Here is a 26,541-nt window from a genome sequence, read left to right on the forward strand (position 1 = left end):
ATCTGATATTGTCATAATATTAAGAACAAAGCATTCTGTGATGGAATATTTTAGTGCTTTATGGTTGACATGCTGGTGACTGTTACCTTTATTTGTCAGGAGTATGATGAAAACGTGTTAGGCTATGTTGATAATAAATCTCAGGGTAGGATTGAACAGTCATGTTCACATTGTATTGACATTTGTGCCGTGTAAGAAGCTAACAGAACAAGATACACACAGGGGCAGGGCTAGCAAAGAGAAAGAAAAAAATAATTTCTTTGGGACAAATGTTTAAATTTGCTGCTGATGCCAGAGAAAAAAAAAAGTATAACAAGTTAAAGTTCCATTGGCTGCACACTTTTCAAATTGTTTCTTCCTTTCAGAGATGAAATATATATATTTATTTGATGTCGTTGCAGGCAGGTTGGAGACCATGGTGATTCAGATGGTTTCAAGTCTTGTCTTTGGGATTTTCCCCTCTGTCAAGGTCATCTTTGACTGTAGTGCATAAAAGTCCTTAAATTAGTTGGTGGCCTGTATTTTTTAGTAACTTTTTGGGATGGTAGTTTTTCTAACAGTTGTTAAAAGTCTTTGGTTATAGATTGTACTTTTTTCTCCATTCAATTCTCTAGCAGGGCCAACCTGTCCGTGGCAGAGGAGTTGAGCAGATAGCAGATGACCGGAAAGGTCGTCGTGCCCATCCATACAGTCGGCCTGAGCACAAGGTACAGAGAGAGGGGAAGAAATACGCCTCTTTTGACTTGGTCTACAGGTAAGTAATATCTTGCATGTTGTGTTGATGAAAATGTGGGAAGCATCGTGTGAAATCAGGCGCTCGTCAAAATATTGAAATTTAAAAAAAAAACAGGCATTTTTTTCTAAAGTTTGACAATATTTTTAGTATTTTTTGTTTTTTGGCTCAACATCTTTTATGTCTCGGCTCAACATCTTTTATGTCTCCATAAAAACAGAGTTCGGGGGCTCTCATGGCCTAGAGGTTAAGCTGTTGGCCTCTCATTCAAAGGTCCCGGGTTCGAATCCGGGTAATGACGAACATTTTTCTTCTCTAAAATTGGCACCTTTTACCTCCTTTCCTGCTCTCTAGCCATGTTCTGTCGGTTGCTTTCGTCTCCTCTTTCTGCCCCCACCCCCTCCTCTGAGCCCCTGACTCTTTCTGCAGCCTTTCTACTGCTACTCCTTGGCTCCTTCTTACCGCTGTCTTTCAGCCACACCCCAGATTTTCTGGTAGAAAAGATCTACTCTTAGCCTTCTCGGAAAAGGGAGAAAAATCTCGAAGGGCCTATGTGCAAGTTGCACATGTTAAAGATCCCTTAAAGTTTGATTCCTGAAGACTTTGTCTTCTTAAATGCTCTCTATTCTTTGTCTGTCTATTTATATTTTTATCTTTATCCAAGTAAAACTGTAGAGGTGCTGGCGTTGTCACCAATTTGTTTAGTTTGCACTGTGCTTGTTAGATAATATTTAATGGTTTAAAACTTGGTGCTTGTTTTTCTCAATAGCATAAGTCACAATTTTCTTTTGATTTCATTCTTGCATTATCTGCTTTTCCCTTATTTTTCATATTATGAAACTATACATTATTTTACACTCCTGAAGCATGTTGAGTGGTGGGTGTTGTCATTTCATATATATTTTAAAACAAGAAGTCTTTGAAAAAGTGATTTACAGTAGAGCACACCTATAAAAAGTGGGTGGTTGGCGGGTGCTCTGGTGTGGTTTGCTCCTTCTTTGCTATCAAACCTCTATCGTCTTTATCTCCCCTTGTTTTTTGTATTTGTTACTCTCTTTAACACCTCTAATCTCCTGGCGCTCATATGACCTTATGCAGTTGCGAGCGCAGTAAAACCTGTACTAAAACAAAACAAACCTAAAAAAACGCTCTTTAGAACTGACAGAAATAAAGAACTCATTTCTTTGTCCCTTTTTTTCCTTTCTTTCTATTATTTATATAATGAAGCATTTAATGAATAAACAATGACGAGCTGACGGCTGTAATGCACCAATTTTCTTGCCCCACAAGTCTTTCCTTCTTATTTACAACTGAAGCAGTGAACCAGCCCATCTCTATGAGTTGATGGAACCAAGAGTTGCCCAACTGCCATGCGAGTCTGTCTACACAGTGACTACACACTGCCCACACACTTTTTAATGGGGCTCTGCGGCTAGCGGGTACACTGGAGTTTCATACGCGTTGCGTGCGTCGGTCTAAAAATAGGGGTGATGCGCTCGTTTGGCCTCTTTTTCATCCTGTTTATAATCGCTTCATCTCCATCTTCACTTGCTTCTTGTTGTACAAAAGATAATCAAATCCTGTTGTTGTGAAAGTGATTTCGTATTTTCTGGGTCTTCTCGAACATTGAAGACCATGAGCAGATAATTGTGACAGTGAGCTTCGCGGAGGCAAAACAAAGTGTGGAGAAATTGAGAGACTAATTCATAGTCAATGTGGGGGGGGGGGGGGGGGGTCTTATGTTCTTGGGACGTGCAAAAGTTAATCATGGATGTAGGAGAAAGGGAGAAGCAGAAAACATCCATAATTTCTTTTTTTCCTTCTTTTGGGATGAAATAAGTTACTGTACATGATATGTACCATGTATACTTTTCCTATTACTATCACCGAAAAGGGCTATGAGAAAAAGTATGTTTGTGTGTGTGTGTGTTGCTGATATAAAGAACTATTTTTACTGCCAGGGCTTGTTCTTTATATCAGTGTCTCACTATTTATTCTGCCTCAACAGTTTGAATGAGCTGATGACGTGCATGACCTCAAGTACGTTTAAGTGGTCTGGAAGACAGTGCCATTTGCATGGACAGAGGAACCAGGCGACATATCGTCGTTTTGCCAATTACAGGTTCAAGCGCTCGGAAGTATCTGCACAAGACCAAGAGATGTAAGCTTGTAGATTTTATGATTTAAATTGTCCATTGACATGTTTGTAGCTTAACTGAAGATACTTACTGGGGACATTTTTGCTTCAAATCTACTGCAATTTAATAAGAAACTTTTCATAAGGGTGATGGGGGTGTTATATTAAGGTGCTTTTCCTTTTTTGTTGTTGTTAGTTGTTTGTCGTTGTCAAATATTAAAACATTGTCTCTGCTGGTCTAAATTACTGTTGTGTTCCGTTGTGTTCTCCTGATCCAGGAAAATTGTAGTAATTTTATTTCCTTGTCAGTCATGTCAGTCTGTGTCTACATTTTGTACCTCTCCGTTTTTCTTTAGTTAGTTTAAATTCATTCTCTCTGTTTTCTAGCAAGGTGTAATGGGTTCTTTTTCCACAGCATGACTGATTCTTGCATGTTATGGCCTGTTTTTTTTGTTTGTCAGTGTGCAGTGGGTGAGACTGAGTGGTAGTGAGCAATTTACAACTGAACTTGTACACAGTGTGATGATGAGGCAATTTTTATAGTGCTCAGATACACGACTCAGTAATATGGACTAGGATAGGCTGTTACACCATTATAATACACACATTTTCTACTACTTTTGTAAGCAGTGTGATTCAGTGTTAAGTGTACCTTTCATCCCGTCAATGTGACTTAATGATTATAATCAAAACACTTTGTCTCAGTGAACCGGAGAAGTTACTCACACCAGATGACATTCAAGATTTTGAAGCTCGCAAGAATTTGGCTGATATGGTCGAAACATTTCCAGATCCTTCAACAACTGGGGGTTTTTCCAATGGAGAGGACACTCTGTCATCAATGGTCACATCTAACAAGGTATGGCAGAAAAGGGGGCTTTTTACTTTCTGTGTTTAATGTTTAATGTGGCTTTGGTCATCTGTCATAAAAGTGGGGGAAAAAGTGGTTGTTGTCTGTTTTAGGACCCATCCACCGTGTTGTGTGTGTATACATTTCTTTAAATTAAAAAAATGGAGCGAAAACAATCATTTCATGAGGACGCTTGAAAACTGTTAGATATCAGTTATTCTAATGCCTGGTCTTTGGGTACACTCACAGCAAGATAATATTTTACAATGGCTTCTCTGGAACCTGAGCAAGAGCTTGGTTGGTGGGTGCTCTGGTGTGGTTTACTCCTTCTTTCCTATCAAACCCCTTATTGTCCTCATCTCACCTCCTCCTTTTCTTTCTTGTATGTTACTTTCTGGTAAAATGTCTAATCTTTGGCAGTTATATGACCAATTTGTGTTGCAAGTGCTGTAAAATTTATTAAAACTATTAAAAAAACAAACAAACTAGAACCTGAGCAATTGTGATGCCATGTACACATCAACCTGGCTGGCTGGCACTGCATGACTCAAAGGACGAAGGCATGCAAATATACAAGATTATGTGAGATGCTGGGTTCTTTTCTTGCATGTTTTTTTTTCTATTTGTTATTTCTTTGACTTGACATAATGTACTTGTACAGTAACAGGACACAATGGGGGGGGGGGGGGGGGGGCTTCATTCTTTTCTTGTTGAAAATAATGGTTGGAGTTTCTGGTCTGTCAGTTTAGATATATTCCAGACATTAAAAAAAATATAAAAATTCACATAACACTAAGAATAACATGCACATCATTTACAGTATTACAGCATCATCATCGTTACCACCACCACCATCATCATCTTCATCATCTTCATCATTATCATCATCATCATCATCATCATCATCATCATCATCATCACCTATTAAACAATTCCACTTTTTCTAGTTGTTTTTCTTTCTTTGTTTTTTGTGAAACATAACTGTTTGCACCAGTTTAACACATGTTTACGTAACCTGCAAATATCGGCACCAAAAATAGGAGGTGGGGGGTGGACGAGAAGATTTTCCAGATATCAACACGTGTCTGTGTCAATAATGGACAACAGTAATCTTTTGTAACAGCTCATCATGATTTGGTGGAATATCAGAGGGTCATTGCTGTTTGATTATAACCAAAGTAGTATTTGCCAGCAGGAGAGATATATAGTTAAAAATGATTGTGCATGTTTTTTTCCCCTTGTCGCTTATGTTTTACCCTGTGTGAATTTGCAGAATATCTAAAAAATATCTTGATTGAAAGCTATGTTATCTTGATTGAAAGCTTATGTACTTTATCTTATGACTCTTTTCTGTTTTTGATAGCTCTCACTAAAAGTAAAAGTGATGCCTCTTCTCAGTTTTAAAAATGAAAATAATGGGTTGCTTTACAGTTGATCCATTTGATATCCTCAGGATGTACCGGACATAGAAGATTCCCGACGTATTATATTAACAAACGATGAGGACTCTGTACCAAGTGTGAGTGAAAATCTTACCTTGCCTTCGTCTTCCATTGAAACGCTGAAGCAGTCCTGTACAGATGTGGCAGTTTTAAGCGCAAATACAAATCTTACCCAGTCTTCAAGATCTGCTACAGATACGTTGGAGGGTCCCCTTACAGATGTGGCAGTTTCATCATCTTCATCTGTTTTCCCGATGTTGCATTCAGTAGTGTCAACTCCTGAAGATAACAACATTACGACATCAAACAGATTATTTGAAGCTGAGGGCCCAAGTTTGTCCACCTGTCATTCAAGTCTTGACAAGCCTGTTTCAAACAATGAGGTTTCAACCCTGACAGGGGATCTTGGTGCTGAGTCTACAGACCAAGAGTGCAAGGATGAGGTATTTACTAAAGAGATGTTAGAAAAAACGGAGGACGGGTTCCTGTGTCAAACAATGGATGAGGTTGGAGAGCCAGACACCTTTGACTTAAATTCTTGTTTTGACTACAACTTACCCAAAGCGACGGAGTCTGAGCACTCTTCATCGGCGGAAGATAGAGATGCTGGAGAAAGGGAGCGTGACAGTCTTTCAGGCATGCATTCTGGTTGCAACACGGTTCATGAACCTTTCTGTCAACATAGTCTTGCACTTGAATTCCCAGTTGCCAGTAAGACTAGTCCTAGTGTAGCTTCCGAACAAGAAGATGGGCAGACAGTGGCTGGGAGTAGTGGAGATCGGAATAATACAAGTAGTATAGATGATATAGAAAAAGAAGATGTTTCTATGGAAAGTTTTGACAATGCTGTTATTTGTATCCATCAAGTGAAAGAAGAGAGTACAGCTTTTCCCCAGGCTTCAAATTTTTGTAATTCCTCAGAGGGTGAGCAAATATTGGCTGGTTCTTGTTCTGTCATCAAACCTGTCAGTGACAACATCAAAGACTCTGAGCCACAGGAAACCCAGACCACAAGCTCATCCGTACAAGATAAAGAATGTGCTAGTCTATCAGAGCCAACAGCTTCCCCCAGCTTAGATCTAATTTATTCATTGGGGAACCCTCACCATAATTCATTAGCCACCGAATGGTCAGGTTCAACTTTTCAAAGCTGTGATTCAGAAGCTCTCGTCCCGAAATTAAGTGTTAGACTCTCTGAAGAATCTGCAGGCGTAGGACATGCTGTTGACATGCAAGCATTGCTTCAGAAGTCTCCACCACCTACACAGACCCATGAGATGCGGGCACATGCTATTGGGAACATGGTGCAATCTTTTAACCAGTACAGTAGTCGTCAGACAGAAGGTCTGCCCTTTCAGGACTGCTTCTTGTCTTCATCACCTCCGCCACCACCGCCACCTCCACTGCCGCCAAAGCTTCTTCCTCTTTCTTCTCGATATTCACTCCCATCATTGCCATCTTCACCAAAGGTTGACAAGGAGGAGCAGCAGTGGTTAGGGACCCCTCTAGCCAGGCCTTCTGCCCCTGATGCAAGCAATGTACTAAAGACCTCGAAGACTAAACACATGTTGTCCGTGATGCCACAGCAGGATACCGACAATTTGGAGCAAAAATTTAAAGTTGGTGGTGATCAAGGCATCTCTGTTGTCAGAAAGCAGTCCCCAGTTCCTTATCGGTATTATGTTGTCCACCTCAGAAGGCTGAAAAAGAAAATAATGTATTGGGAAAAAAAGAAAGTTGGGCGCTGTTTGAGCAAAAATGAAGAAAAAGAGCTGGATGTTCTGCATGCAGAGTATGAGAAGGCAAAAAAACACTGCAAGGATTATGCTACATCAGGTTTGTAATTTCTGATTTACTTATTGAGTTGTTCACACATAGTTGTTTTTTTTTTTGGGCATGCGCAAGGGAAAAGTGAATTCTCCCTTATATCGAGAAAAAAAGTGAATACTAAATTTTACAATCTTTTTTTCATTTTGTAAAGTAATGATTGTTTTCTTTTGATTATTTCACAATAACATTTGTGATGTGGTGTGCAGCTAGGGTTAAGGGAAAGGGAGGGGAGGGGGATTTTCAAGGCTCTCCACCCTCCTGGCTTTGTACTATTCGAGATGTGGACGTCAAGTTCAGAGGTCCATCCTCATAAATGATCTTCGTGTTGAAAGAGACATTAAAATTTTTGTACACAGCACACGAGAGAAAATGCTCTCTGCTACATTTCTCGACCATACTTATTGTTTAGTTTGTCTTTTACTTTGGTTTTGATGAGAATTGTCTTTGTATGACAATTAATAAGTCATGTTTGAAGAGTATTATTGTGGAATTGTAAGTCTCAATGTTTTGAAAAGAAGATGGAAATACCATGGTTATGTAAAGCATTGTTTTGACCAAATAGGCTTGTATAAACAGAGTTAAAGGGGTACAAAGTGTCATAAGTTGGAAGTCTCTTTATATTATCTAGTCTTTCTTGTTTGACATAAAGATGATCCTGTGATCACTCATCTGTTGTGTAACTCTTCAGATTTTTCTGGTACCCACAGATTTATGTTTACTTCCTATGAAAGTTTCTTTATTAAGTATTTTTATATATATCCATCTGTCTCTTAGGATGAACTCTTATTTAGCTCAATGATCTAAATTATCTAAATTCCATCTTTGCGGAAGTAAAGTATGACCCCCCCCCAAAAAAAACAAACAACAACAACAAAAATAAATAAGAAATCAAAAATCAATTTTGAGCCTGCAACCTGAGAGGTTCTGTTGTGAGGAGCTCTTTATTTTCTGTATTGTAATGCTTTGTTTTTAAATTGTGAAATTTTTATGTTATTGTTGCATTTATTATAAATTTGTCTTTGATTTATTGCAGAGACTGAGGGTTCCATTAAAAATATGAGAACAATGAAAACAGGGTGTCATCCTCTCAGACACCTCAAGTCTATCAGGACCCCAGAAAGGATCTCTTTTGACCACAGCCCAATAAGTATGATTGTCGCCGTGTCTATACAAGTTATTTTCTCGTGTATTTCCCATTTTGTCTTTAGTGGGATTGATGGGTGGGTGTTCTAGTGCACTCTGGGGCTACCATGTTGTTGGGGAGGGGGGGGGGTGTTTCCAGTGCATCTGTTGTTCCTGTCTTGCCTATTGGTTAAATGTGACTGTGTCACAGTCTGATACAGGACTTTTAACCTCCACAGCATTGACCTATTTTTAGGGGGCGGGATGCACATTTTAAGAGATCCTCTGCTCTGCTTTTATTTTTCTAAAGTTCAATAACTTTTGCAGCCCAAGTTATTAGTAGGGATTGCCCTGATGTTGTGATTTGTGTTCCTTCTATATCTTATTGTGTTACTATTGTTTTAATCCATCCTTGCCATGGTTGGTTGGCAGGTGTTCAGTTCTGGTGTGGTTTCCTCCTTCTTTCAGGTGTTCTGGTGTGGTTTGCTCCTTCTTTATTATCAAACATCTGTCATCCTTATCTCTCCTCCTTCTTTTCCTTGTATGATACTCCTTAGCAACACCACTGTAATCATTGGGACTTATATGACCTAATTGTATTGAAAATGCTGTAAAACTATACTAATCTTAAGGGGAAAAAAATTTGCCAAGATCTAGCCATTTTTATGTCAACCCACCGTAAATTTAAAAAGCTGGACATCAATTTTTAAAAAAATGTTTTGCTTCCGTTACCATTTGTTTTGAAATTTTTTCTTACCCAGAGCTCAAAGTGGATCCAGAACTGGCAAAGACCGACTACAGTCTTGTAGAGGTGATCACAGGTCCAGCAAGAGACCCAAGACTGGTACCTAAATGTCTGAGGGAAGTGATGCATCGTATCAAAGGTTGGAGACGCGGGCAATACAACCAGCCGGAGGCCAGCATAAAGATTGTGAAAGTTATCCCATCAGTTCACTCTGAGGGGGCAGTCTACACAAAGAAACCAGCGCTGTTCCCAGAGTCGAACAGTCGAGAGGGGATACCTTGTGCTAAGACAGTGGAGAAATCCATTGAATTAGATTATCCTAAGAAGACACTAACTGAACTCAAGAATTTGTGCAATTCCCCTTCGTTGGATGACCCAAAGGGGGAACATATTGCGACAAAGTTAGGTCAGTCTCCTGGGATAGATACACCAGGACTTTGGAATCATTCCCACAAAATAACGGCAAGTGCTGAGGCAAAGGGGGAGAAAAAAATGTCTTATGGTCAAGAGTTGTTGATGCATGCTCAGACAACTGAATTGATGAATGAGAGCGAAACAAAAACCTGTATATCAGAAAACATTTTCTCAAAGAGCAGTGAATTGTTTGGTGATGGCAAGGCTTTTTCAGTGTCTCAGACAGCTGTGTTGACAGAGGAACTGCTATGTGAGAAGCCATCAAGTGAACAGCTCGAAAAGTCTTATCAGATTGTTGACCAGTTGAATGAAGAACGACTGTGCTCTGATAAAGAAATGTCTGACCAGCAGAAAGAAAGTAGATTGTTTCATTTCAACGATTCTAATCAGAATGGTCCCCTCCATTTTCAGGGTTCAGAATCAGCCATGGCACATAAAGATTCCTCAGAGCGTAGCTTGTATTTTCATAAAGACCATAGTTCTAGTGTAAAAGAGGAAGTCTATGGTAAACAAAGTGAAGACCCAGTGAATGTTACTACTACTTTTGGTGCAGAAGCTAAGGACACCCGTTCACAATCACGGTTACCGAGCTTTGAACATGAATGGTCGAGAGAACTGTATAATAATGTCTTATGGTCAGATAACTCGACGAATGATTCATTTGGGGAAACTAAAGCGCAGAGGGTTGATGAAGTACTACCTGTGTCCAATGCCAGTCCAAAAGAGCTCAGGTCGGATACTGGTGCAACATCAGAGGATGCTGATAAAACACTTGCTCAGGGCTTAGCCTTGGAGCTGGAAAAAAAACCTCATTTTGAATTTTCTGATGTGAAAGAAGTTTTTACCAAAGTGGATAGCAGTCGTATGAATTCAGGAGAAAAGGCTTCACAGTTCCCTGTCGGAGGTCACACTTCTTTAATGCATGGAAAGAGAAAATGTCCAGGTACACCTACGGAGGAGTACCTGTTGGTTTCAACAGCCAAAAGAGTATCTCCAAAGTTTATTTTGAAAGATTCTCTTGTGTCATCTTCATCAGCTAATGTGTTGCTTGATAGAGTATCTAGTGATTCAGGTTTGAAGTGGATGCACAGTTATCCTAAGGACAAAGATTTTCAAACCAGTAGTAACAGAAAAAGGAATGACAGTATTGAAGAATTGCCACTTTTGAAGTTGGACCCCACATCTTCTAAAGTACTTCCTGAGAAGACCAGGAGTCACTCAAGGTTCACAAGCAGTCCTGAGTATGTCGAGAGCCCCTGTAATTCTGGTGTTAAGAAAGATACAAAACATCGAATTGTGTTCAGAGATACCGAAAAGAACAGGGCACCATCAGAGTCCCTTTTGTGGAATGAAAACAGCCCACTTTCAAGGAACATAATAGTGATCAGTGATGAAAGTAGCTGTGAAAGGGCTGATCCTAGGAAGATTTCAAAGCTCAAGAAAAGGTCACGTTTCTCACCACTTAAGGATCCTGCTGAAGGTAGCAAGAAGCCACCAATAATGTCTTTATCACAATTTGAAGACTTGCCTAAACAGTCCTTCTCCCATCTCAGTAAGGACAGCAAGAGCATTGGGACAAGACGTTTTCAAGACTATGAAGTTGATGAGTTTCCAGCAGCAGTGATGGCCAGAGAGAAAGGTCTTCAGAGCAGATCCTCTGCTGCTAGTTCAAGTTACAGTGGCGTCATAAAACCCTCAGCTGCTTGCTCCAGTGACAGGGAAGAGGTAAGACCTTCAGCCGAGCCGTGGCATCCCAGAGACGATGGTAAGCAAAGCTCTACGTACTACAGAAGCAGGAGAGAGTCGCCTGCAGGTCGTGCCACTTCTGCCAAAAGTCCAGAGTCTACCAAAGCTAAGAACAGGACAAGGGCTGCGAGTGAGGATAAGGAACCTTCTCTTTCTGCAGCCAGGGATGGTCAAAGGGCATCGCTGTCTGGTTCCACGGACCACACAACAAGCAGTGGGGTGATAGTGCCCGCGACAGCAGCACTAACAAATTTTAGTAAGTTTTCATGGCATAGCAGTTTAGTCCTCAATTCTGTGTAGAATGTCTGGAATAGAATTTCAGTACTTGTATTGACAATTGCTACTTTTTCCTCGCCTTTATTTTGTGTGTATAAATTTCATATTAATTATGGTAGAGCAGACCCATAGCTAGAATGGTGTTTCAACCAATGAAATATTATATTATATTTGTATTATTTATATACTAGGAAAGAAATAGCTTGTAATGTATATGAATAGGATGCATGTCCACTTCAGAAGTTCTTGGTTCCAATGAAAACTAAGAGTTCAGAAAAGATATACAGTAGCATTGATCAGTGTAGTATATAGTAAAGAGATAGTGTGTTTGTGTGAGCAGCCATATTTTAGTAATGTTTTTGAAACCACACTTGCAAAGGTACCGGCGTCGATGGTGTAACGGTTAGGCAACTGGTGGCTGCATGCAGGAGATCCGAGTTCAATTCTCGGGTGGGGATAATTTTTGTGGAGTATCTGTCTTTCTGCTAGGATTTTGTATCCCTCTCAGCATGGGTTTGGCCCTAACAGGCACGTGTCGGGAGCCCATCTCCTGAGTGATCTAAATTGTGGCAAATGGGGGCAATAAAATACTTATATTAAAGACAATAAAATACAAATGTTTAAAAAATAGGTATGGTTTTATGTAATGTTCTTCAGCAACTAGCTTTTTTTGCTTTTTCTTATTTAAAAAAATGACATTGTATTAAAAATCACTTTCAAATTTTTCAATTTATCAGCCTGTGTCCATGTTATTCACTTTTGTCATTTCACCGTCATGCACAGAAATGCTGAGCAAATTACTACAGCAGCTTGGTGACCTCAACAAGAAAGGACACAAATGGTTCATGGATATTCACATTTCAACCATTTGTGAGATAGAAGATATGAGGTGAGCCCTGTGGTATTTTTTTCTTATTGTGTCTTTGTACTCTTGTTGTCTCGTCTGTCATGGAGATGTGTGTCATTCAGTGTGTCATGTCATGTAGCTATGTTGTGTTCAGTGCCCATTTACCTATGTATTATTGTTAGTCGCCATCTACTACTCGGATCGATTTTGTATAACGAAGCTTTCTAGTATGGCTTGTTTGTCTTGCTTTATGACAAGTCCTAGACAGTTCAGTTGCTTGTTTTATCTTGATGTGGCTTTATATCTTATTTTTTTTTAAGTTTCGGGTTTGATACTGATACAAAGCTTTGAATTTTTGTAGTGTTTTTTTAGTGGCTTTAGCAACATGTTGTTTGCTTAGTTCTTGTATATGTGGGTGGTTGGCGGGTGCTCTGGTGTGGTTTGCTTCTTCTTTTCTATCAAACATCTATCGTTCTTATCTCCCCGTCATCTTTTTTATGTTTGTTACTCTCTTGTAACAGCTCTAATCTTCTGGCACTCATGTGAGCGTATGCAGTTGCGAGCGCCGAAAAACCCCTACTAAACTAAAACTCTTGTATATGATTGCCACAGCCAATCAGCAAAACACACTTATGTGTGGACTAATCGTTACAATCGTCATTTTCCTCTACTTCTTTTCTATGTTTGTTGCACTCTTGTGACCCGCTATTTCCGGGATGCCTCGATAGTCGAAGCAGACTTTGTGCTGTTGAAGCTAAAGAGGTGAGCAGAATAAGCCTGATTCCCTGTATGGACTTCTCTGTTGACATCCACCCCTTGGCGCTCATATGACCTTATGCTGTTGTGAGCGCCATAAAAACTCTACTAAAATTTAAAAAAACCCACTTCTGTGGGCGCTTCTCCCTCTCAATGTTTCTGTATCTGGCATCTGTGGTGTAATTGTTAGACTCTTTGGTGGTACATGCCGAAGTTTTGAGTCTAATGCCCAAATGGTGAGATTATTTTGTGAAGCATTTCTTCTGTCTGCAAGCTTTGATACCAGGGTTGGTTAATTTTTTGATTTTTTAAATAAAAATTTAAAAAATCTATGTTTTGGATTTAAATTAGATTAACATGTCGACACAGTTTGGAATTTTTTGTGGCTAAAAGATTGTTCTTTTAGTGCAAAATGATTTGTCTTTATATTAACTAATGATTAATTTAAGCAAATGCAAAAGAAAGCCTTAATCTGCTATACCAGTGAATTATTCATGACTACAGACAAAAAATGAAGAAAAAGTCAGTCTAAAAGGAAGGGAGGTAAATATGCAACGATAAACTTGCATTTTATAACAGTTTTTAGTTTTAGTAAGAGTTTTACGGCACTTGCAACACAATGAGGTCATATAAGTGCTGAAGATTAGAGGTGTTACAAGAGAGTAACAAACACAAAAAAGAAACAGTGGAGACAAAGACGATAGATGTTTGACAGGAAAGAAGGAGCAAACCACACCAGAGCACCCGCCAACCACCCACTATAACAGTTATCTGACATTCAATAAATTATTAAGTTTACAGTTAATAAATCTAGACATTTCCTTGTCTGCGTGTGTGTGTGTGCACGCACTTGTGTTTGTTAATTTAAAAAAAAAAAGAGAAAATGCTAATTTCAGTTATGAAAAAAAAAAGGAAATTGAATATTGTATTATTGTTTCTTTTCAAAACCTTCAACCCCAAACAACTCAATGGATAATTTCAACATGATCTAAATTGTTGGTTATTGTAATACTGTTAATATTGTATGAAAGTAATTTACTTTAAAAATTCCTTCAGTTGCCATTTGGTTCCTTGCAATAATATCTGAATTATTATTTTTGTTACACTGTGATTTATTTGTCAATGTTTTTATTCTCCTCAGTCACAATTGATTTGATCTGACATTCAATAAATTATTAAGTTTACAGTTAATACATCTAGACATTTCCTTAGTCTGAGTGTGTGTGCGCGCTTGTGTTTGTCTAACAGAAAAAAAAAGAAAATGCTAATTTCAATTATGAAAAAAAAAAAGTAAAAGGAGTCAGTACTGTATTATTTCACAGTGACGGGGCAAAAGCAGACTTTTAAGCATGATTATATTAGTCTTTTAAACCTTATATTTGTTTTATAAAACCAGGGAAAGGAATTCTGAATGTTTCAATATGTAAAAACTGAATAAAATATCTTTAAAAAAAAAGTGATTTAAATCACTGATTTTTATTTTAAAAATCATGTTGATTTAAATTGTAAAAAATCAATTGATTTAAATCGACCTTATTTAAATCAACCCAACCCTGTTTGATACCGCACCCCACTCTGTTAGGGTAAAGCAACTTACTACTCAGATGATTTTAAACTGCATTGCATATGTGTTTCTGTAAAACGTTTATCAAAATATGGCTGTCGTTGCAATGAATTTCTATAAGATTCAACTAGTCACAACTTACTTATGACGTGTATATTCTGCCAACTTGCCGTGAAACCCAACTGTGCAGATGGGTTTTTGGAACCCTGATGAATGTTTGATAGTGTCTCTTTGATGAATAGATATTACCACAACATGCACTGTACTGACCTGAACTTCTTTGAACCCTTGTCAGAGGGCAGCTTCCCCAGTACAGTCCACATGTCGTGGAGACTGAGAAGTGTCTCGCGTTGCTACGCTCGTCACAGCTGAGTGGTCTGGTCAAGTTCATCCACCTGTGCCCATGTCGAATACAGCCTGGCTGTGCCCTCCAGCAGATGGCCGGGTGCCTACGTCAACGCAGGGGACCAGAAGTCAGGGGCATCATCCTCACAGGTGGGTTTTTTTGTGGAGGAGAGGGGAGGGAAGGGGATGTTTGTCCCCTAGCAACACACTGCCTTCATTTTTTAAAATGAAGTATTATGCAGTTTTTACATTTTTACAGGAGAGCCACAAAAAAAAACAGCAGAAAAATTCCTGTGCATTTGCTTTTGCATTGTTGGTGACAGTGTTGGCCAATGAGAGAATAAAAAACAAAACAACCTCAATCAATATTTGATACTTGAACCAATCAGCTGCAATGCGTGGCATGGTGTTCAGTGATATACAACAGGATCAAAGGCTTGTAATTTTTAGCCAGGTTACTAATTTTTTATTTGTAGATTACTAAAACGTATGCTAATGGATAGGCAACCCCTTAAGGGACCTTTCTTTTTGGTTTTCTACTTTCAAAATAGTCTTGTTCTGAATCATGTATTGATTTAAGATTGTTTTGAAAATTTTCGGTCTTAACCCTTAGAGCGCTGACTTCTTTCCCCTTATATTTTCCCTCTGTGCTGAATTTATTTTGGAAAAAACGCCAGATTTGCACGTACGCTTTTTTTTTGCGTATAACTTTTTTATTTGTCCAAATTTTTAATGAAGGTAAGAATAAAATTTATAGAATATTGAAAGTTCTTTATGAATATGTGAAGCAAAAAGTATTTTTGTGAAGTTATTGTTGTAGTAATGGTGTTGGAAATGACTAAATAAAAACTGTCGGTTCATTAGATCTCTAGGTCTAGACCAGAATTACATTCCACAAAGTGTTAACTCTAGCATCAAAACCCTCGAAATTATCTTCTAATTCAAGGAAAATATACGGAAAATCTTCATCTGAATCTGATGCGACACTATTTTCATGTTCGTCGCGGGTTGCAATCGCGAATTTTCCACTTCACGGTCACTCGACTTCAACGTGAAACAAAAAACTCCTTGCGCCTCAATCAAACCCCGTGATAAGAAAAATTGCGGACGAAATCAATTCTGCATAGCAGACCAGCCAGCAGTATAAAAATTAGTACTTCTTTCTTTTCGTACATCACGTTATACTATGCCAATGTCTATCGTGACAGGCGGTTGCGATCAGCACTTTACGTAAGTTTGGGCCGCGGTGGTCGCGATCAGCTCTCTCCAAAACAATGCTGCACGTTTAGTTTTACGGAAAAGAAAGCGAGGCTCTGCTAAACCTCTTTTACGAACTTTGCATTGGCTTCCTGTTGAGAAAAGGATTGTGTACAAGTTGACCACCCTATGTCACAAATGTTTGAATGATAATGCACCATCATATTTATCAAATCTGTTAAGACTGTACATTCCAACTCGCAGTTTAAGGTCATCAGCTGACAGAAAGAAATTTATTTTACCATCTATGAAACTTAAAACAATGGGTGAAAGGGCATATGAATACCAAGGCCCCAAGATCTGGAATGCTTTACCAAGTACGTTGAGAGAAATCAAATCTTTTGATTCATTCAAATGTCAGCTTACGTCGTTTCTGTTTTCAAATTAATAAGATGAATATTTGGAATAATTTTCTTTAGTCAGAACACAACGTTTCATGTTACTGTTGTATGTTGTACTGTATTGTAAAGCGCTCAGAGCCTGTGTACTTTATTCGGGGTTGAGCACTATATAAGTGTCATTTATTACAGTAGTCTCCACCTAAGATCCCACCGCTTACGATCCCGGTTCGCTTAAGATCCCGCTGTCTTAAAAAAACAGAATTTTTACTATACAAAAGTCACCCCTAAGATACCGCTCTGATTCACTCTGAAGGTCTACATTCGGCTAAGATCCCGCATTTCAGATCATAATTTGCAGAACAAAAACCCGGGCGGGCACAGCCGATCAACCAAGAGTGAAAAGTTGAGATCAATAGACTGCCCGTCGCGTCAAAGATCAGCCACTATCGTGAATGTGATCACATACATGTTGTAAAATCTATGAAGCGATACAATGTTTGCCCCAGACGGGATCACACCGGGGTGTGAACTGACCGACTTGTTTGTTTTCCCCACGCATCGCACTAACACCTGAGCTCTCCCCCTAAACTTGCATCACTCGCTGGGTGGGTAGGGCCTACACGTTCGCTCCAGGCGGGATCACATCGAACCATGAACTCTTCCCTGACCATAGCAGCAGTTGTCTCTACTCCCGAGACGAGACAGACGGTACTTTAATTGGTGTGATCACAACGTAAAGGCGTGTAGCGACAAAGGTGGTGGGGTGGGGGGGGGGGAACTCGGTCACTGATGGAAAGCTATTTTCGACATAAATGGAGGGGCAACTGGATAAACGTAGATCTTGAGACTCATGATAGGATAATAATAATAATAATAAGTGAAAATGGCTCGCCCCATGCCACTATGCACTGTGATAGGCCATCAAGGTTAACCACTCTTTGCTCGCCATATGTCATAAACCCACCAAGGGGTCACGTCAGTTCATTTTAGAGTGGAGGGAGACCATTTTATCGATAGTGAGTCTTAACATGAGTCACCGTAGATTCTTCCCAGTGTTCTTCGGTTAAGTTCCCGGTTCGCCTAAGATCCCACATTTCCTTGCTCCCGAGCATCGGGATCTAAGGCGGAGGCTACTGTATTATCATTAAGGGTTAATATTTCTTTCTCAGGGGTGTATTTGCTCTTTGTTATTTTATTTCAGTTAGTTTTTACAGTTTTAGTTAGGTTTTACGGCGCTGGCAACTGCATATGGTCATATGAGCAGCGAGAGGTGGATGTCAACAGGGATTCAGGCTTGCTCCGCTCACCTGTCTGGCCTCAGCAGCACAAAGTCTGCTTCCACTATCAAGGGGGGCTCTCGTGGCCTACAGGTTTGAAGATGTTTGCCTCTCATTCAAAGGTCCCGGGTTTGAATCCGGGTAGCAACCGAAAAATTTTCTTCTCTAAAATTATCTCCTTTCATCTTGTTTCCTTCTCTCTTGCAATATTCTGTCTTCTGCTTTCGTTTTCACTTTCTTCCCCCACCCCCTTACCTCCTTTGCCCCCTCGACTGGGCTCCCGACTCTTTCTGCAGCCTTTCTACTGCTACTCCTTCGCTCTTTCTGACTGCTGTCTTTCAGCCACACCCCTGATCTTCTGGTAGGACAGATCTACACCTACACCGACTAGGGCGAAAAATCTCGGAGGTCCCTTGTGCAATTTGCGCACGTTAAAGATCCCTTGGTGGTCCAAAATTGGTCAGAGTAGACTTCGACCACCACCCGGGCAAAATTCAAAATTTCCTACCAATTGAAAATGTTTGGTGTATCCCACACGCTCATCTGACCGTATGCAGTTGTGAGCGCAGTAAAACACCAAAAAATAGTAAGGATGAGGAAAGAAAAAGCAGCAGTTCCCCTTATGTTGTTCTGACACAGTATGAGCATGGCTTTGAAAAGTCTGCCCATTTACAATTCTACTGTGCATAAGAACATGTTTATATCCTCCCTTTGGAAATGGCCATAAGGCGCCTCTCAGTCAGTAGCACTGCCCTGCCCTGGGGGAGGGGGGTATTTTATTTTATTTGTATCATTCTTGTAAATTAATGATAAGAGCGCCCCCCCGTGCTAATAATACAAAAACTAAACAAATATAAGTTGTTGTTCCAGTGACTTGCTATGACCTACATTCTGTTCTGCTAAACTGCAGAAATAACTCTTCTTCATTACTTTTGTCCTCATTTTTTGCTGTTAAAATATGGTCTTAGTGTAATGATTTCAACGCCATCCTGTTGCCCTAATTAAAACCAAGAAGCAAAGCAGAAAATACCTCAAAATACGAAAAGCCGGTTGTGGACAAATTGGAAATTCACATGTTCAACATGACATCAACTTTGCATAGTGAAATCAACATTAAAAAATTTTTTTAAAAATAATAAATTAGCAAGTTGTACCGTATTGATCTTGGGGATGACTTTTGAAATGAAAAGGGTATGTTTAATGTAAGAAAACTTACTACTGTACTACAGTGTCAGTAAGTTGGTCATATTTATGCCTGGGCAGCGATTATCTTCTTTTTTTCCTTCTTTGTCTATGTACTACCTGATTTTGAGCCAAAAGGTCTGGAAACTTGACTGAGAATTGAGTTAGGCAGCCCTGTATTTGGGTCTGGTCTGCCTGCTCTAGCTGTCAAAAGTAACAGAACAAAAAAGTCAGCCTATCATCAACTGTTTTGTTTATTGTGTACCTCAAAAGACCTTTTTAGGTAATTATTTTATATTTTCATTTTACTTTCCCAGCGCCGAAAGAGGAAGGTGAGAATTCCAATGATGACTGGGGAGACAATGATTTGGGGACGGTGTCTGTGGATAAAGTGGTGAAGTTTCTCAGCTCTTTCATTTAGCCAGCTATTCAAATATACATTATGCTGCTGATTACCAATGTATCTTTCAAATTGTCTCTCAGTACAGGGCTGCTGAAACATGGGAATGCAGTTCGTTTAGAGCCAATTCATTTCCCTTTTTAAGTGCATGTTTCATGGTCTTATTCGCAAAACATATGTATGTACTGTTCGTTTCTATAAATTCTTGATCCACTGGCACGACAGATGTATTAAAATTTTTTTTCATGAAGCGGATGTTGACCACAAAATTCAGTCTTTTTTCATAGTTGAATGAGGGGTGTTTTTGTTTTTTTACTGCATTAGCGTCTGTTTTGTTACACTTTTTGTCGTTTGAATCTCAGCTGTTATATTATGTGCTTTATCTCTGCATTAATGTCTTAGTTTTTGGACAGGAAGCAAAGGTTTCCAATTCCTTGTGAAGATTGTTTTTGGAAGTTCTTTATGCTGTTGCAGTTTTATTATGTGAAGGCAAATGGTGTAATACTGAAATTGAAGTGTTGTTTGAAGGGAGGGATTGTTCTTTGGATTTTGTGCCTGTCTTGTCCTCACTGGTATGATACGCATATCTTCCATAAAATAATTTTGATGTTGTGTTCTTTTGTTTCTTACCAAAGTTTCGTTTTCTGACTTTTTAAAATATGATACGGTGTACTCTTTTGTGTAATATGATGGACCAGTGTTTTGTTTATGTTTTTCATTCTCTTTTCAGAGGCCTCATGTGGGTCCTGTTTGGTAACTTTGGTGCCACTTGACAGAATGTGTTACCTTATGTTCTTTGTATGCAGTGCTTCTTTGTTATTATGAGTCCTGTTTGCTATTCATGTTTTAAGGTCAAGCTTGTCAGATTGGAATAGAGATCTCTCTCAAATGTAGCTTTCTTTGTACTATGATCTTGATTCCTTTTTTCTCTGGCCTTGTTCTTCAACCTACTTCTACTTTTCACAAAGTTTGAACTAAAATGTGATCTCTTTAACAAGTGTTCTTACTCTTACTCAGGTCGTAGTCAAATGAAGAAAACATGATTGCTATATTTTAGTTAAGGACTTTAGGTCTAAGTAGTAACTATTAGAAACAATTTACAAATAAGGCGTGCAGTTTCTATAACATGTTAATCAGTATAAAAGCCTTCATCTTACTATTTTTCTTACTGTCACTGGAAAGTAGAAGGCAAAAGAGGCAGAGGTCGACAGAATAACTCAGGTATAGAACTTGAACAAATGGGTGATGGGAAAGGATCATGACTGTGTAGGATGTTGTTTTTTTAACATCAGAGCAAAGAATTAAGTGGCAGTCCATGATTCCAAATTATATTCAAGACGTGGCACTTGTGAACAAAGAGAAGAAAGAGGATTGAGCAGAAACATAGTTCTTGCTGCTGGATTTAGAAGAAATGATGGAACAAGTACAAGCGAGATTTGCATGTTTTTTGCTTTTTTAAAATTAAGGCTCTTAGCTACAGAGGTGATGTGACCAGATAAATTAATATGTAAACCAAGACTGAGAAAAGATGAATAGAATCCATTAGGGGCCTATCCATATAATTTGCTTTGCAGAAATTTTCAGGCCAAAAGCTTAGTGAAATCGAGGATTTAATTTATAAATCTTAGTTACAGTAAGCTTGAATGTGACTACCTCATGTCAATCCTAGAAATATTCGTTTGTTTTTATCTTTATTCTTGTAATGCGGGAAGTTTTTTTCATGTTTACAATTTTCGTAGCATTTTGTGGTTTAGCCTTTTCATATTTGTATTTTGAATTTGTCTCTGATAATGTACTGTGGATCTCACTGCTTGCATATTATTGGTATTGTTTTTGTTTTATATATATATGTATATATATAAATATACTCACAGATCACTGATATTTTAGTCTGCTCAACTGGTGCTTCAGGAAACAGTATTACTTTAAATTTAATGTGATTTGTTGCTACCCTCTAAGAAGTTTTAGAACTGAAATGCCAGTAGGGCTTCTTACCGAGGGCTTTTATTTGTGTGTTGACTGTCAGCAGCAATAAACTGCTTTTACTTCAGTTATTTTCTACTTGCATATTTCCTTTTCTTTCATTATGGAGGGGGAGTGCTCAAGGGAGCAAAATGATCTGAGTGTGTTGTATTTTATTTTCACCCCTGGTTTGTGAACAATCATGTGTGCTCCTCTTTTTCCCTCCACTGGACGTATTTTCCTTTCTGCTACTTGCAAAGGCGGCCGTTGGGCTATTGAGCAAAATACAAACAAGTACAAAAGACGCCATTGATGGGTCCAACTTAATTACATTCCCACTTTTCCATTCCTTTGGTCAGCTGTCTTATTTTTTCCAAGCACTAAATGGCCATTATTGTGTCGATGTATTTCTCGATCTCATTACTAAGCTTCATGTTCAAGGGTTGGTGTATGCAGCCTAGTGGTTAAACTACTGGACTCGTAATCGCGAGGTTGTGAGTCTGGCATCCTTGGGAACGGCATTTTACACAAATTTCTGATTTGGCTTTTTTTTTTTTTTTTTTTTTTTTTTTTTTTATAGACGGAGGTTTAGCTCATAGGTCCCATCTCTTTAATAACTTAATAGCGTTGATAGGGGCGTCAAACCTGTACAGTTTCACAATTTTTTCATGTACAAAGGCAGGAGACACTGGTACTGCTTTGTCTAGCCTCTGATTCCCATTTACCTTGGAGTATTTACTTTCAGGCTGGAGAAATCTCACATGGGTCCGAATGCTCCTTCTTAATGTCTAGTAGGCATCTCATTCAGATCTGCATACATTTAGGATTTGAATGAAGAAAGTGGTTTGGACTGTTTCACTCTGCATTGTTTTGTTTTTCTGAGCAAATTTATTGTATGTGTGTGGGAGGGGAGGGGGGGGGGGTGTGTGTGTGTGTGTGTGTGTGTGTGTGTGTGTGTGTGTGTGTGTGTGTGTGTGTGTGGGGGTGTAGTACTACATGTGCTGATTAAGAGTTAAACAGTATTGCTGTGTTTAAAAGTAGACTTGTTAAATTTCAGCTGTATTTTTTAGAATTATTTGTTTTGTGACTTGTATATGGAAATTGAATTGAGTGTCTGTCTAGTCCTCCCATTTATACTGTACTTTGAAGAATAATACTTAAGCATGTGTGATGAATGTATAGTCATTTGAATGAGAGTACAGTGGAAATATATAACAGGGATGGTGGGACCAGAGAAAAAGTCCTGTTAAATCAGAAATGCAAGGGAAGTAAGCATTTGTGGAATGATCCAGCTGTATATATATTCGTGGGTAGTTTCCCATGGCCTGTGCTTGACACATTACGCATGTGTGTAGCTAGGATAAGTGCTAGATCAAAGCCTGCAGCACACCGCAGCCCTCTCTCGCTTCCCCCGCTGTGTATGCTTGAAGTGGCATGGCTTGCATGGGCTTGCTCCATCACTGCATCTCTCTCTCTCTCTCTCTCTCTCTCTCTCTCTCTCTCTCTCTTTACACATTGTTAACGATCCTTTGTCTCTGCTATAACCGATTGGGTTCCGATGAGCGATGAGGCTCTGTTATTGCCGATAACTTTTTAAAGAGACAAAGATTAGGAAAGAACAGGGATTTACATAATCCCTGATATTACCAGATCCCTGTTATATATGGTTTTCACTGTAGTTCTTAATGCTCAAGTGGTCGAGCTTTTCTCTATATTTTTCACTATAGCGTGTACATTATTAGATATTTTGTGTAAGTTTTATACGTTTTCGAGCTTTTTGCTGGATTTCTATTGTTTGTTTACTTGTTTTTAATTGCTGTTGATGTATCCCTGTGCCAGTTTCTACTTTTTTATAAGCTTCATGCATTCCTTTCTTGAAAGAGTAAAACAGCTTTTTGTAATCTCCTGTATATATGTGCCTTTGATTTTTATGAGTCCAGAAAGATGAAAGTTTGCTGTGTTGTAGTTTTCTATAGAAACTGGTATTTGCCTTTTTGCACAATGTGAGGTAGCTTCTGTTGATTTTTTTTCTGTTCTCCTGTGTAAGCGAAACAGTATAAAATAAAACTTTGAACGAATGCTTTTATTCAACATTCTCTTATGCGTGTTTTTTTTACATATCATGTGAGTGTTGGTGTTGAAGATGGTAATGAAATGATCTTTCGTCTTTTTCTTCTATGGTGTCCAGTTTTGTCTATTTTTCAACCCGACTCGACATAGGGCCAGCAATGTGTACAGTCAAACCTGTGTAAGATGGCCACGCATTGTCGAGAAAAAAAGTGGCTGTATAAGACGGGTAGCCGTCATACGCAGGACTGATCAAAATGAAAAAAATATACCATTTACCTGAGGTCCCAGCTGGAGGTTGTCGCAGGGTTGTGGCTGCCGTAGGGCTCATTAAAATGGGAGGGGGGAAGGGGTGGGGGTTTTTTTATCTCTGTAGAAATGGGGGAGAGAATAGGACGGTTTTGCAGGACTTTTTGTTGTTAGTTTTCTTTTCTTTTTTTGTTTTGTTTTGTTGAAATTATGGTCCCATGAAAAGTCAAATCAAAACGATATGTGTCGACGAGGTAAACCAAATGCCATAGTAAAACAAATGGGTCGCCACCACTCGGCGATCGAGCAACACTTCTGTCACAAGTTTGTGTTGACTTCCATTGCTATAGTTATAAACTGGGTTTACGGATAGAATTGTAGTCAAGATTTATAGGTTGTGACGGATCACACACTATGTATGTTCAGGGGAATAGCCGCTCATATCGGAGTTGAACATTCAATTCAAAGGTCCTGCTTCTTGAATAACCTAATACTACGTTTTCACAGGAGCGTCAAACTCGAACCTAAGTGAGTGGTTGGCGGGTGCTCTGGTGTGGTTTGCTCTTTCTTTCCTGTCAAACAACTATCGTCTTTATCTCTCCTTTTTTTTTTTTGTTACTCTCTTGTAATACCTCTAATCTTCTTCTTTTTATTTTTTGGTAGGTGTTTTACGGCATTTGCAACTGCATAAGGTCATATGAGCATGCGGGACACACCAAACATTTTCAGTTGGTAGGAAATTTTGAATTTTGCGCGGGTGGTGGCCGAAGCCTACTCTTATTGATTTTAGACCACCAAGGGATCTTTAACTTGCACAACTTGCACACAGACCCTCCGACCGAGATTTTTCGCCCTTGCCCTTGAAGGCTAGGTGTAGGGTAGGTCTTTCCTTCCTGAAGATCAGGGGTGTGGCTTAAAGTAAAGTTAAAGACAACAGTAAGAAGGAGCCAAAGAGTAGCAGTAGAAAGGCTGCAGAAAGAGTCTGACCACTGAGTCTGGAGCCCAGAGGAGGGGGCAAAGGAGGTGAGGGGGTGGGGGCAGAAAGAGGAGACGAAAGCAGACAACAGAACATTGTTAGAGAGCAGGAAAGGAAGTGGAAGGAGACAATTTTGGAGAAGATTTTTTGGTGGCTACCAGGATTTGAACCAGGGACCTTTGAATGAGAGGCCAACACTTTAACCTCTAGGCCACGAGAGCCCCCCTCTAATTTTCGGCGCTTTTATGACCTTATTGTGTTGCAAGTGCCGTAAAACTCGTACTAAAACTAAAACCTATGCACTTTCTGGGGGATCAGCACAAACTGACTGGACTGTTATGTCAAAGTGCTTCACTTTGCACAAACTAAAGTTTCTGTCAGTCAGTCTGTCAATTTTCAGAGCACTAAATGACTGATGTTATTGTGTGGGTATGCTTTCCTTTTGATCAAACTTGGGTTTCCATTTGCCTGTGTTGCTATGTTCCAAACACTAAATGACTTATTTGAATGTGTATCTGGGTAATGAAAAATGACTTGATCTCTTAGACATGGAAGAAAATAGCTGATATTGATATCGAGATGGATATAGTTTTGACGTCCTGTCCTTGAAGAAGTGGCACAGTGTTGAAGAAGGCATAGACCATTCATTCCTTATATGGTTTGAAAGGCAGGCTTCCAAAAATAACAAACAAAACAAAACTAAAAACACTTTTGTTGACACAGAGGACATCACATGTAATTTACTCAACGCAAGCTGTATAAAAGTAGGAATAGGTAAATCAGGCCATGTTTCAATGAAGACCTATTCTACTATAGATTATAATGTATGATTTAACACATGTGGCCAGAACTGCAAAGTCAGAAAAGTATTCTTATTGTCCATGGGAGATGCAGTGTTAGTTACAGCAGACAATTTTTGCCAAAAATGACAGCATGCTGAGCTGTATGCTTAACTGATTTTGTTTTAAATGATGCACTCAGGTAGCCTACTTGACAAATGTCTAGTGTCACAAAGAATGAGTGATTGTTTTTTACGCTTCCCGAAGAGCATGGTCAAACAGAATAATTCCTTTTTCATCTAATAGCAACAATACATATATGTATTTCCTTGATAAAGCTGCATTGTTTACCATTCAGTAAATCAAGAATGTACCTGATCAATTGAACGTAAAACAATCAAAAGGAGATAGTGCCATAAAACACCTACTCAGTCATCATCAATCATACCGGTATTCTAAGGAACTAAGTGTCCAAAAGATAAACTTACCGTATTGAGAAGAGCTTGAATACAACAACAACACATCTAGCTGTACTGTAATGGTTGTAATGATCATTACACAGGACAAAGTTCTCGAACGCAGATGGCTGCTGGATCGGAAAAATAAAGTAAAAGTAATGATTATCCTTCGCCTCTATGGATATAATTTACATCTTTTAGGAGGTTGGCTGCTCTGACTGTCAGGGCCAGCATGGGCTGAATGGGATTCGGATACAGCAGACCATCATCATTAGCTTTCTCACCCTGCACCAGGGTATAGGCCACGGACAAACACTTTCCACCTTTTTCTATCATGAGCTAGCCTCTTGATGTTATTCCATGTCTTCCCACTTTTCTGTACATCGATTTCTGTGATTCTTCTATAGGTTCCACGCGGTCTTCCCCTTGATTTCTTACCCTGTGGATTCATATCCAAAACTTTCTTTGTTATACAACTGCCTGACTTCCTGAGAGTATGTCCAATCCATCGCCACCGCCTTCCTCCTACCTAGACCTGCATGTTTGCCGACAATCGTCTGAAATCCGACAATCGCGACGCGACCCGGCCCGCGAGGCGGCTGATGCTATCGCTAGGCCCACCTGTATCAGTCAATGTGCGTAGTGCGAGGCCTGGCCGACTGCCAGCGACCCCTTTTCTCCTGTCGGCTTTGTCGGCACTTTCGTTTTCGTGCCGACCGCCGACGTCGGCGCTTCCGACATAATTGTCGGAACCTGAGTAGAAATGCGAATACGAAAAAGGACGAC

General features: G+C 39.3%; 1 protein-coding gene and 1 long non-coding RNA gene across 3 annotated transcripts in view; one reads left to right on the forward strand and one right to left on the reverse strand.

Annotated features, from left to right (window-relative positions):
* Window positions 1–22,138, forward strand: part of LOC118477859 — a 41,575-nt gene extending 19,437 nt beyond the window's left edge. For both annotated transcript variants that reach the window (XM_035970376.1, XM_035970377.1), the window contains exons 2-10: window positions 615–754; window positions 2,742–2,894; window positions 3,576–3,729; window positions 5,174–6,998; window positions 8,026–8,139; window positions 8,876–11,275; window positions 12,079–12,184; window positions 14,758–14,957; window positions 19,182–22,138. In XM_035970376.1, the coding sequence (XP_035826269.1) occupies window positions 615–754; window positions 2,742–2,894; window positions 3,576–3,729; window positions 5,174–6,998; window positions 8,026–8,139; window positions 8,876–11,275; window positions 12,079–12,184; window positions 14,758–14,957; window positions 19,182–19,285 (5,196 nt within the window). In that variant the 3' untranslated portion in view covers window positions 19,286–22,138. The remainder of the gene's footprint in view (window positions 1–614; window positions 755–2,741; window positions 2,895–3,575; window positions 3,730–5,173; window positions 6,999–8,025; window positions 8,140–8,875; window positions 11,276–12,078; window positions 12,185–14,757; window positions 14,958–19,181) is intronic.
* Window positions 22,139–25,227: 3,089 nt separating this feature from the next.
* Window positions 25,228–26,541, reverse strand: part of LOC118477860 — a 2,861-nt gene continuing 1,547 nt past the window's right edge. Inside the window, exon 2 of the long non-coding RNA XR_004858658.1 lies at window positions 25,228–26,284. This is a non-coding gene — a long non-coding RNA (uncharacterized LOC118477860). The remainder of the gene's footprint in view (window positions 26,285–26,541) is intronic.

The sequence above is a fragment of the Aplysia californica genome, unplaced genomic scaffold (assembly GCF_000002075.1).
Source record: "Aplysia californica isolate F4 #8 unplaced genomic scaffold, AplCal3.0 scaffold00260, whole genome shotgun sequence".
In the NCBI taxonomy this organism is placed as follows: Eukaryota; Metazoa; Mollusca; class Gastropoda; order Aplysiida; family Aplysiidae; genus Aplysia; species Aplysia californica.